This window comes from Limulus polyphemus, unplaced genomic scaffold (genome assembly GCF_000517525.1).
Source record: "Limulus polyphemus unplaced genomic scaffold, Limulus_polyphemus-2.1.2 Scaffold1845, whole genome shotgun sequence".
In the NCBI taxonomy this organism is placed as follows: Eukaryota; Metazoa; Arthropoda; class Merostomata; order Xiphosura; family Limulidae; genus Limulus; species Limulus polyphemus.
In genome coordinates, this window is record NW_013667455.1 from 84,712 (window position 1) to 97,267 (window position 12,556).

The 12,556-nt window shown below is 33.6% G+C and overlaps 1 protein-coding gene across 1 annotated transcript; it reads right to left on the bottom strand.

Annotated features, from left to right (window-relative positions):
• Window positions 1-695: 695 nt before the first annotated feature.
• On the bottom strand, window positions 696-9,006 carry LOC106465127 (thyrotropin-releasing hormone receptor-like). Its single transcript, XM_013925326.2, has 2 exons — window positions 8,170-9,006; window positions 696-1,040 (listed from the first exon to the last, which is right to left on the bottom strand). Exons 1-2 carry the CDS (start codon window positions 9,004-9,006, stop codon window positions 696-698), a joined length of 1,182 nt encoding a protein of 393 aa, XP_013780780.2.
• Between the last annotated feature and the right edge of the window lie 3,550 nt (window positions 9,007-12,556).

Sequence of the window (12,556 nt, forward strand, 5' to 3'; positions counted from 1 at the left end):
GCCGGGATCTTTCATAGGATGCGTTGCTATAGTATTATGATTTATCTCTACCACCAGATGATTTTGTTGGAGACTAAAACTGTTTTAGGTTTGTCACACTCATTTCATTCTGTATGATCTCGCGGTGGGTCAGCGGAAAGTTTATGGGCTTATAATGCTAAAATCGGGTTTAAATCTCCGCGGTGAACAGAGCGCAAATAGCTCATTCTTTAGCTTTGTTATAACAAAAAAAAACATTCTGAAGAATGCCTTTTCGGTTACGATATGACATGGGCAGTTGTATACTGAAATTCAAACGTATTTTTATGTTGTTTATAGATCTGTTTTGAATCATTTCTATCCTCCAAGGAATTGTCCTTTTTGTTGCTGAAGGTATGGAACTCCTAATGGATGTTGCTGACTTCTTTAGAAATGTCTGATTCGGTATGACTAACGTTAGTTTATACTTGCTGTAGATTTTCAATACCATACATCTACGTCTTTACTGTTGCCGTGGTTACAATAAGTATGATAAATGGTAAGATGTATACAAGTAATAATCATTTTTAGAATATCGCTGCTTTTTCTTTGTCTAGCTACAATACACAAAAGGTTTTAGGTTGGCTTCTCTATAAATAATTTTATCGATTTAAATAATGATGTTTTAAACTTGTATTTTACTACAAGAAATGACAGATATACTATTACACGCTGGATTAAACTTGTTGTTGCTTTTCCATTCTGCAAGACGCTTCGGCCATGTTTAAGGTACTTGGAAGGAATCGACTAGACACTACATCACTAAAGTACGGCCCACGACGACACTGCTGCCTCTGACAACAAGATAAGGTCCTCTTGAAGGCTCGTCGAAACTTGATAGACATAGCGTTGTATAGGATAGGGTTGATAGCACTATTAATGAAAATCATGGTTTTACAGAACATCAGGAACCAGGGCTCCATGTAGCGGTGGACAGCGAAGGAATTGTATACGACTAGAGCTCGGTAGGGTAACCACAGTGTTGCAAAGAGAGCCACTACAACAGCAAGCATTTTCACCACCTGAGTTTAAAAAATAAGAAGATTTCCTAAAAAATCTGAATTTTGGTTTAGTAAAAACCTTTTATATTTAACCTGTACTTATGTACAAGTACTACTGATGTAGAAACTATTTTAGTCTACATTATTTTGTCTAATATCAAAGCATTTCACTAAATTAGGTCTATTGTATTTATATGGTGGCTATGATTTGTAGCATAAAATATGATTTCTGGTTCAAAAAAAAGAAGATAGAAAAAACCTTAAAACATACAGTTTGTAATTCTGAAATGATACCCATTAAAGGAAGCTAGTTTTACTGTTAAATACAATATTGTAGTATAATAGTTACCTTGTGTAAAGTTAGTAACATTATTAATTAGAAACTAATACGAAATATATATATATTTGTTGAATTATGTGGGATATAACATTTCTGAAGCCACGAGAAGTTGGACATGCTCTATATTACAACTATGGTGACGTCATTCAGTTCAAAGAGCGTGACAAAGCTCTTATGACAGCGAATGTCGAATGTTGCCTATCCTCCTTTTGGTTAGTAGTCCAATATTAGGAACGGCTGTACCTGAATCCTTGGGATCTGTAACCTAGACATTTAGCCTATGAGCACATGAGATGCCGTTCAAGTTGAAAAGTCCCCCAGTGGCACAGCGATATGTCTGCGGACCTACAACGCTAGAATCCGGGTTTCGATACCCGTGGTGGGCAGAGCACAGATAGCCCATCGTGTAGCTTTGTGCTTAATTACAAACAAGCAAATTCAAGTTGAAAATTCCCATTATTGAAGCCTCACGACGCATCAACATAAACAAATGCGTTTATTTGACAAACGGCGCTGTCTGAAGATGTATCATTTAGCTCAAAGACGTTAGGTTTTAAAGAAAGTGCCACGATAAAATAGTTTTATTAGAAATGAAAGAGGCCAACATTTGTGGGCGAACGCAACATGTGTCCGCCATTCAATCTCAACATGACCAATTTTGATATCAGAAAAATCGTGAAAAACACAGAAAAATCCAAAACTAAACGGTCTATATCACTGCTTCGGACGTGCAAGAAGGTATATTTGTACCAAAACCCATGTACGTTAGTTGACATACACATGAATAGTTCACGAAAACCCTAAATTGTGCTTTTCTTGCTGGAAAATTGAGCAAAAGGCAAAATTCTACAATTATCTATATCTCTGTTTGGGACCTGTATAGTTTCATTAAACAAAGTTACGCCTACGTGAATTTGTTTGTTTGACCACGTCAAATTATTTCAAATAGACCAGGATTTATCGATCTAACACATAATGCATGCAAGAAAGCGTAGCTTAAATGCAGTGCGTGAAAATTATAGAATAAGGAAAATTCAAGCGAAGGGCATGAAAACCACCGCAAATGTTTTGCGGGTCATAGCTAGTAATAGGTTATTTTGTTTACTACTGTTTCATTATAATTTTTTCTCTCTTTTACCACATTTGTTAATATTTTCACCGATACAGGTAACATACAATGATAAATAAAAATATTGGAATTTTAGTAATTATAGGGGGATCAAGATGTCACAAAAAGTATAATTTTAGGGTTTTCTGACAATTACTCCGTCGTATTTCGGCCAATTTACACGAGATTTGGTACAAAGATACTTTTTTACGTACGTAACTTTATTTAGTATAATTACACGTAAAGTAAATAATAAAGTAAAGTAATGGTATTTATAATAGTACACGGAGTATGAAATAGTTATGAGTGTTTAGTGTAAGACACGGTTTTACGAGTTGAAATAAAGAAACTCACAAAAACGAAAATAAAATGCGTACCAAAGAAAAATGTAGCTAAAAGGTGTTTATAGCAATCTATGAAACGAATCGAAGCTACATTATTGCAAAGTAAAGTAAGTGTAAAGTTGTAATGAAGACAAACTTAGCTGAATATGCAGAAATATCTGAGTGCATGTTCACAAAATGATAAATATATGGCTTTGAACGAACTGAGCATGCGTATTTTAGACCTAAATAAGTCTAGAAAGCCCACAGAAATTGTATATAGTGTAATATTAATTTTTGTAGGAAATTACATGCGGGTTAAGTGTTGTTTGTGTGAAATACCTTGCAAATAAAAAAAAACCTAAAGTTCACATCGAAACCAGTCGAAGCCAGTCGCCACGTGATGACAATGACATTGTACAACCGAGTACAGTAATCGTTGCATTGAAAAACACAGGTAATATGATATTAAATTAAAAAGCCAATATGCAATCCACACTCTTCAGACAAAGGCCTTTCTAGCGATATGAGATTAGTGGCATTTGATTGAGAAGTTTGCAAGAAAAGTTCCGGACAGACAAACGTAGTGTATTATTTATATAGATTCAGTAATATAAAATGACATTAATAAGTATATGATAATGGATGAATTATATTAATGTTAAAATAACCCACCATCATAAAGGTCGTATTAGTAATATTTGCAGTTCGTGTTTTTATCTATATAGTCAGATTTGAATTGTAGGTTAAGAAGTAAGTTTCACTTGTCTATAAGTATGGAAAGATTTTTTTTTTTCATAGTCAGATTTGAATTGCAGGTTAAGAAGTAAGTTTCACTTGTCTATAAGTATGGAAAGATTTTTTTTTCATAGTCAGATTTGAATTGTAGGTTAAGAAGTAAGTTTCACTTGTCTATAAGTATGGAAAGATTTTTTTTTCATATTGAAATTAATCCTGTATATTGGTCTCTTGATACTGAAATATATTATTTTCAGTTAATCATGTAATTAACATGGGATAGCGATTTTCATGTAACTTGACGGATGATTCCTTATACCATAAACAAGTTGGTAAAAAGCTATATTTTCAATTCTTTTCGTTTTTGCCAATTAAATTACTTTAGTTTTTCGTTGTTTCGTAAATCTCCAAATTAAAAGCTGCTTTGACAGTATAAAATGCATATACATAAATATCATTATATTTCAACCTATCTTTACAAATAAACAAATATATATTTGACATATAATGTAAAGAGTAACTTAAGCTAATAGCAAACCTTATTGTAATATGAAGGTAATCACTTAATTTTACAATTATTACAAAGTAACTTTTTGAATGCTTTGATAGATAAATGTGGTGCCTCTTGTGAGTGTAGTTGTTTGTTGTTAAACATAAAATAATACAATGAGTTATCTACACTGGACCTATAGTGGGTATTTGACCACAATTTTTAGACTTATAAGTATATATGAATATATTCTTGAAGAAGTGTTAAGTTTATTCAACTCACAGAAAAATATACATTCTATCAGATTAGAATATTTAATATCCGAAGTTTGTATACGGAACTGTAGCGTAAAGTACTGTATTCCGAGTTTCTGTATGTGATTTTAATATCTTAGTTTCGTTTACAGCGAGAATTAAAACAAAAAACCTAGAGATAAGATGACAGCGATAAAGTGTAGCAGGATGGTGTTGGAAACCATAAGGGAGTCATATGACGTCAGATATCCCTCTTAGCAACCGTCTTGATGAGGAAATAATACTACCCTTGGTTCTCAAGAAAGCGTCACTTCAAAGACAAAAAAAGCCAAAACATTCTGATATTTGATTTTATCTCCTCCATAAAGCAGAAATTAAAAAGTTTTCTATTTTCAACACTTTCTGTTAATTACATAATTCATTCCAAAAGTATAGGTCATTTTTGGGTTTGTTCGGACAAAGACCACACTCGAAAACTTACTATTATACTTAATTTTTCATTAATATATTAAATTGTGAAGTAATAACTTAACAACGTTGTGTTATATTATATCAAATACACACATTGTTTACATCAAACTGCTACAAATACCTCATAATATTGTCATGATTGAAGTGAGAAAAACACCCTTATTAATAAGAAACTCCTGTTGGTCCGGAACAAATATGTTCCAAACTTCAGAGTGTTGTTCAGTTTTTTCCTCAAAAGACGGAAAACGTGCATGTGCACTAATAGTAAAGATCCCATCTAACAGTGTTGATGCAGTTATTAGTAAATTATTGTGTTTACTATATTAGATTACAGATAGAACGTTTTTATCAATGTTCCTCTTTAGAATGTTTAAATATTTTTAGCGATCATCAGATGAGTGGTCACTTTGTAAGAATTTAAGTTTTTGATTAAACTAAAACTTTTCCTGCTTTTCAGTGAGTAGACTAAACCTCAAACTTTTGCAATAATATGTTAGAAACCTTTAAAAAGATCAAATATGCCATAAATTTCGTATGTTTGTTTAGCTCTTCAACGGGGGCATGCACAAGGGAGGCAAGCGGAGCACAACCCAAATAACTATGCATATGGACTTGGTCATTCTGGTGAGTATAACGCTATTTATTTCTATGCATATGATGTATGTACATGTATTGATATATGTGTGTGTGTTTAACGTACCCTCAATAGCTGTCAACTTTAAATTCCTGTTCCTGTCGCAAGTAACCGTAACAAAATTCTAGCGCAGCTGAGCAAGGCGATAAAACTTGGGAAATACTCATGCAAGAAAAACCTGCCGTCAATACTAACACTAAACGTTTTGCTAGCTATACACTAAAGTGTTGTTTTTTTACATGTTTTTTTTTTTTTACATTTGCATGGAAATACGTTACCAATCAATTTTGATTTTCTCCCTCCAAATAACCCATCTTTGTGAACAAATCCTATTTCTAGAATAACGAGGGCACAAGTAACTGATGTTTTAGCTCCAGCAAACTGAATGCTTGAACTAAGATTATTTAATGACTTATTGATGTTTAGGTTAAATAAGAGTAAACACATAGATACAAGTAGTTTTGAAATAATGAAATATATTTATAAAAAAGACTGAAAGGCGTATTCTCGCATTCGCAAGTTAGAACAGAATTTGTATGCTACGATTATAACATCAGTTAACAAAAAGAGGAATCGGTTAGCTAACTAATTTAAAAGCTAAATTTTCAGTCTACGCTATATGTGATGATTAGGCATCAAAATAAATGATTCGATACTGGGATGTTTTTGTTTTGTTTTTTTTAATTTAAAACATTTCTATTACGAACACGCCTAGCATGGCTCAATGGTGAATGTACCTGACTTTATATCTGAGATTGAGCGGTTAATGTTCCAATACCACCAAAACAAAAATCGTGCTCCCCAGTTTGGGGTCCTGGGTGAGTTATAAGAGTTACGGGTAAATCCCACTATTCAAAAGTTGGCCTTGTTGATGATCTATAACTGGCAGGAGGTGGTGCCATCTATTGTTATGAACCTGACAGTAAAAATACAGAAGTTTCTCTCTTATGTCCAGGCCTGCCATGACCAGGTAGCTAGGGCGCTCGACTCGCAATCTGCTGGTCGGGGATTCGAATCCCCGTTCCACCAAACATGCTCGTCCTTTCAGCCGTTGGGGCGTTATAATGTCACGGCCAATCCCACTATCCCTTGGTAAAAGAGTAGCCCAAGAGTTGGGCGGTGGGTGGTGATGATTAGCTGCCTTCACTGTTAAATTAGGGATGGCTAGCGCAGATAGCCCTCGTGTAGCTTAGCGCAAAATTAATAATAAACAAACAAACCCTTATGTCCAACTTCCTAAAATTACCGATAGGCGAAAACGGCATCTATATAAGAAACATTTTAAGTTGTGGCATTGATCACATGTTTAATAACCCAAAGCATACACGAATAGAGTAATTAGTGATTTGAATCCCCTTGTATTGAGTTATAGTATCAACACAAACACGGAGAAACATGCACAAGAGAATATAATATTACCACCATAAAGAGATAAGTAAATAGAATAATTTTTACAAATCTTTTAAATAAAGAATTGAGAAACGGTGAAAAAGACAGACCAGAATTTCACCGAAAGGGGTTTTTTATTATTTGAAAATAGCATGATTTTTTTAAGCTGATATGTGCAACAAATATATATATATAACATTTATTTTTTTATATTCAGGGAAATGTGTTCGAAATACTAATAAAAGAACACTTTATAATGACGCAAATTAATACAACTCAAAGCATTATTTTTTGGACTGCAGAAGATCAGAGATATCTTAGATCATGTTATACTGGATCTACAAACATACTAAATATTAATAATGGTTGTAATTTCAACAAACCAACGTTATTCCTCTCATGGATGTTTTATGTTGTGTTTTCAAATATTTAGAGTGAAGGTTTTGCCTACTTTTATATTGTTAACGTAAAACATGTATTTTCTCTATTCAGGCCCCCCAGTGGTACAGCGGTATGTCTGCGGACTTACAACGCTAGAAACCGGGTTTCGATACCCGTGGTGGGCAGAGCACAGATAGCCCATTCTGTAGTTTTGTGCTTAACTTCAAACAAACAAACAATTCCCTATTCAGTTCTAAAACAACTTTTTATGTGTGTGCTTTTGTTTATTTTAACGCAAAGCTGCGCAGTAAGCTCTATACGCTCTGACTGCCACGGGGAATCGAACCTTGGATTATAACATTGTAAGTCAATAAACTTACCGCTGATCCATCGGGGGGTACCATAAATATATGCTAATAGAAAAAAGTATGAAAGCGAATGATTTTTATGAGAAAAATCATACAAATGTTATACACATTAATTGCTATTTGGCCAGCAGGTTAGGAAAACAAACCACGCTTAAAATTGGTTTTATTTTCTAAAAAAAAAAGATTATGTTAGAAACAATAAAAACGGTGAAACAAAGATTGATGGTACTTTTTAATTTTTTATATTGCTTAAAGAAAATGTATTATAATTTATATATCTGATAGGTTTCTGATGCGACAAGAAACTCGCTTAGAATTAATAAACTATAATACAATACAGAAATGTATTATTCAAGTATTTCTTACATGCATTAAAACGAGTAAAGTTTTATAACTTCTGTATTAGTAAAACAACCAAAATATAGGCAAATTAACTCTTAATTTGTCACGTTCTACTTTTACCAACACGATCTTTTGTTATATCTTACATTTGATTTTCTTTAACAAAAATTATTTTGACGTTTAACACTTTCTTCTAAAGGTCACAAGCTATTTTGTTATTAATTTTAGTGCTATTAATGTTAATAAAATAGGTCTTCTAAAGATAAATTATACATACTAGTCACAAGGATGCATAAAACCTGCCAACTGTACCTGCACTCTGGTGCTTGGATTGCTGCTTTTTACGGAATCTCCTGGAGAGTTTCCTCCTTTAACCATGTTTCTGGGAATCTCACTGGTGAAGAGGATCCTTGCTATTAGTCCATATAGCATACAAGACAGAAGCAGCGGGAAAATATAGAAAAGCATCAGATCCGCAAAGAAATAGCCCAGGTAATGTTCTCTTGAAAGAGCAAAGGTGCAGGTTTCCACATCTGCGTGGCCTTTGTAGTAAATGGGAACTGTTTTTGTTAGGAAAAGCCAAGGAGAGCAGTAGAGACAAGCGAACACCCAAACACCGATTATAATCTTCTTGGCTCTGTTGACGGTGCAAACCATCTGGGCCTTCATGGGATGGCAGATGGCGATGTACCGTTCTATTGTGAAAGCTGTGATGGACAACGACGAAGCATTGATCCCTAAATATTGAAGAAAGATGAAAATAATACAACCAGCTCGACCCCAGATCCACTCATCTCCTAGAAGAAAGTAAGACAAGACCTCGTTGGGTACAGAAGCTATGAGGACCATTAGGTCAGCTATAGACAAACTGACAAGATAACAGTTGGTAGGGGTCAGCATACTACGGGTATTGGTTACAACTATTACAACCATAATGTTACCAAGCACGCCAATCAGGAAGATTAAACCTTGAAATGTAGTGCCAATTACTCGGTAGTAAATTGGATAGTAGGAAGGTTCTGGCAACATCGTAGTGTTCCAAGTATTCGTCGTTAAGTTACAAGTTGAAGAATAACTACCAGAGATATCGGTGTTGCTCGTATCGCAAGCAGAAATGTCAAAACCTGTCGATGAAATTGTTGAAGACATCGTCGATTATTTTTTATTTTTACCAAAGCATCAACGAAAAAAATTGAACTTTTTTAAGTTGGAACAATATTTCAGTTGGAAGATATCGGAAGAAAACTTTTTGAAAGACGTATTAAAGCGATACAATTGGAGATAGGCTTTTTTTTTTCAAATATAATTTACCTTCTCACTTGAAATACTTAAAATGATATTGGATTTTCAGAGGAAAGTTTGATACAAAATTTAAATAATTAATATGCTATTATTCAAAATAATACCAGTAACCTGCGAAACCCTTGTAATGCGGGTTGATATTTCCCTGAAAGTACTTCTAGTATCTAGTCTATTCTCCTCTAAGTATAACACTGAACTGTGATCTAAACAGCCGGTTCGTTATCAATCTATGATTTGTGGGAACGTAAGTGTTGCCATGGTAACGCATTTCAACATCATACTTTGATTGGATAAAAGCTTTCTGACGTAAAATAATGTGTTTGGTTAATTCACCATGTGAGAGGTTTTGTTACAGGGGCCAGACGCGTACGTGTTCCTTTTTGCCTTTACAGAATAAAATAAACACCCCTCAAGAAGCTGAAGACTTATGAAAAGAAAAAAACCTTTTAAAAATTTTCTCGACACCTTAAATTAACTCATTAAATAAGTCATGATTTTTCTCTAAGGTTCTAAATCGTATGTTTCATGCATTATGTAACATATACAGTTTATTAAATGACACAAACTATACTTATATACAATTTTCCTTTATCATAATGAAAATAAACCGTGAACAATAATCATACGTCAACAAACATAATATAATATCAGCAAAATTATTAGTAGTGATCTTTACCATTTGAACTTACTAGAATTTTAGTTTTACCCTGATAAACCTAAAACATATTCAATAGATATCTTAGATTAAATCAGTTTTATATCTCCACCTTGTATATATATACACGTGGTACTTGACGTATTAATAAATTGAACTTTTATTCCCTGAAATCACTGTAGATTACAAGCGGTATTTTTTTTCTTATTGTTTTGATTAGCCTGTAAATTAACTGCAATAAACTTTAATGAAGCTTCTTCGGGACTTATTTTAACAATTTACATATCTATTAATTTTTCTCCTGTCCACCCCGTGATCTACGATTACAGAGGTTAAAATCCCTATTCCTTCTGTTGCAATTCAGTTAAAGTGTGAGGATTTACAACTACAGATGATACTTAAAATTGATCCATTCTGGGAGGATCACATTATATGACATTCAACAGCTAAGTACTTCTATTATGTTATTATAAAATCATGCAAGGTACGAAACTTTAGCTTTAAAAAAAACGGATATTTATAATGTTAAACCATACCAGTATAGCAAGGGAAGGAGTGATTTCAGAAAGAAAATAAACTAGATGCTCCACGACCGGCTACCGTCGCACATCGGAGGTAGTAAAAAAAGATATCCAGCTTCAGTGACCAAGAGTAACTCAAAATCAAAGTGGTCCATTGCATCTAAAATAGGAACTTCCCTTGTAACTGTCAACAACATAATTCATACGGATTTAATCTACAAAAGTAAGTAAAGAACCGTATTCACAAGCTCCTCCAGAAACCTTGTAACTGTCAACAACATAATTCATACGATTTAATCTACAAAAGTAAGTAAAGAACCGTATTCACAAGCTCCTCCAGAAACCTTGTTACTGTCAACAACATAATTCATACGGATTTAATCTACAAAAGTAAGTAAAGAACCGTATTCACAAGCTCCTCCAGAAACCTTGTAACTGTCAACAACATAATTCATACGGATTTAATCTACAAAAGTAAGTAAAGAACCGTATTCACAAGCTCCTCCCAAAGCACATGTGAGATACTAAATTTCAAATATGAAACAGAGTTTTTTTTTCAGGGGATTTATAGTACTTGCAGATTATAGGTATGATAGTAAGTTCAACATTTAGGGAGTCGATGGAAATCCCAGTCAAACTTTGCAAGCTGTAGGCTAATGAGCTGACAGCACTATACCGTTAGGAAATACCATCTTGTACGGACTGTAATGGATACCAATACAACATGGCTCCATCAAGACAAAACATTCAGTCACATGTCCAAGTAAACATTCCAGTTTCTCCACAACATGCAAGTACATATGGGAATTCATACAATACCATTGAAAGACATCTCTCATGAGCTTCACGTACAGCTGGTAGACTTTGGAAAGCATATAGTAGAAGTGAAGAAACAATGACCTCAGTACATTGGGCAGCAACATTTTACACGTTAACTTGTGCTACACCACCAATAGCTTAAAAAAGGGTCATTATGAACTGGTGGAAGAAGGAACTCTAATGCCTAGGACTTATCTTTGTGTAATTAACATAGACTGTAAATACTCTTTTGAGTATATTCTTTTGTGTTGTAAAGTATAACTTATTTTAATTGTTAAAAGTTATTTTTTATTATTCGTGTACCAACGAGATCATCGCTGACATATTCAACACGGATTTAGTAACATTTTCTCTCAATTTTCTAAAGATAAAATGGAAGAGAAACATTATTGATTCAAAGCGTAAGCTACGTTGTTTTGTAAAGCAATGTTCACCAGTGGTTTAATCCTACTGTCTAGAACACGTTGATGTTCAGCCTGGACAACATGTTTGTATATATATATATACTCGTCTTTGGTGCAGTATTATTTAACCAATATAATAGTTATATGCCATATAGGCAGCAATTAGCAGAAAAAGTTCATATAGTCCTTTAAATTTGTTATGTGTTTTTGGAAAGGAAATAGGTTTTTCGAACCGAATATACCTAGTTTATTGTGCATGTGTATGATTTGAATGACAGTGGAAAAAGTACATTATTCTAATATACTTAAAAACCAAAATCAGTAAGCCTATCACTAAGACTGCCAATTAGGAAAGTTTTAATTCTGAGTAGATAGACTTGTATTTTTCTTTTGGTATTATAAGGGGCAAAGTACAAAATGTAAAATTATGGTTTTTGGTCTGCTACTTCTTTACGTTTCGACTAGTCAAGATAAACCTTTGCGCAAAGATCCTTATGACAACTCTCACAGACTGAATCAGGAAGATTTGAGATTTGTGCCTTTTAAACAGTTTTACAGGGGTCAAAACCTTTTCGCAAAGTTAAGGCTTTTCCTTTATATTTTTGCCAACCTAGATAAGACTTTGACACCTTGCGACAGCACCTCATTGACTGAAACAGACAGAATTTGAATTTGTTCCTTTCTTGCGATTTATCAGGGCAAAATATATCGCAGAACTAGAGTTTTTGGCCTATTATTCTTCTATTTTGAGCAATCAAGGTGACACTTTGCACAAATTAAAACAGACATATTTGTTCCTTTCTTTGGTTCTAGAAAGAAAATATCTTTACATACACTGGGAACTCTTTTTTTTTATCTTTGATCCCTCTAGAACCAAAGAAAGGAACAAATATGTCTGTTTTAATTTGTGCAAAGTCTCACCTTGATTGCTCAAAATAGAAGAATAATAGGCCAAAAACTCTAGTTCTGCGATATATTTTGCCCTGATAAATCGCAAG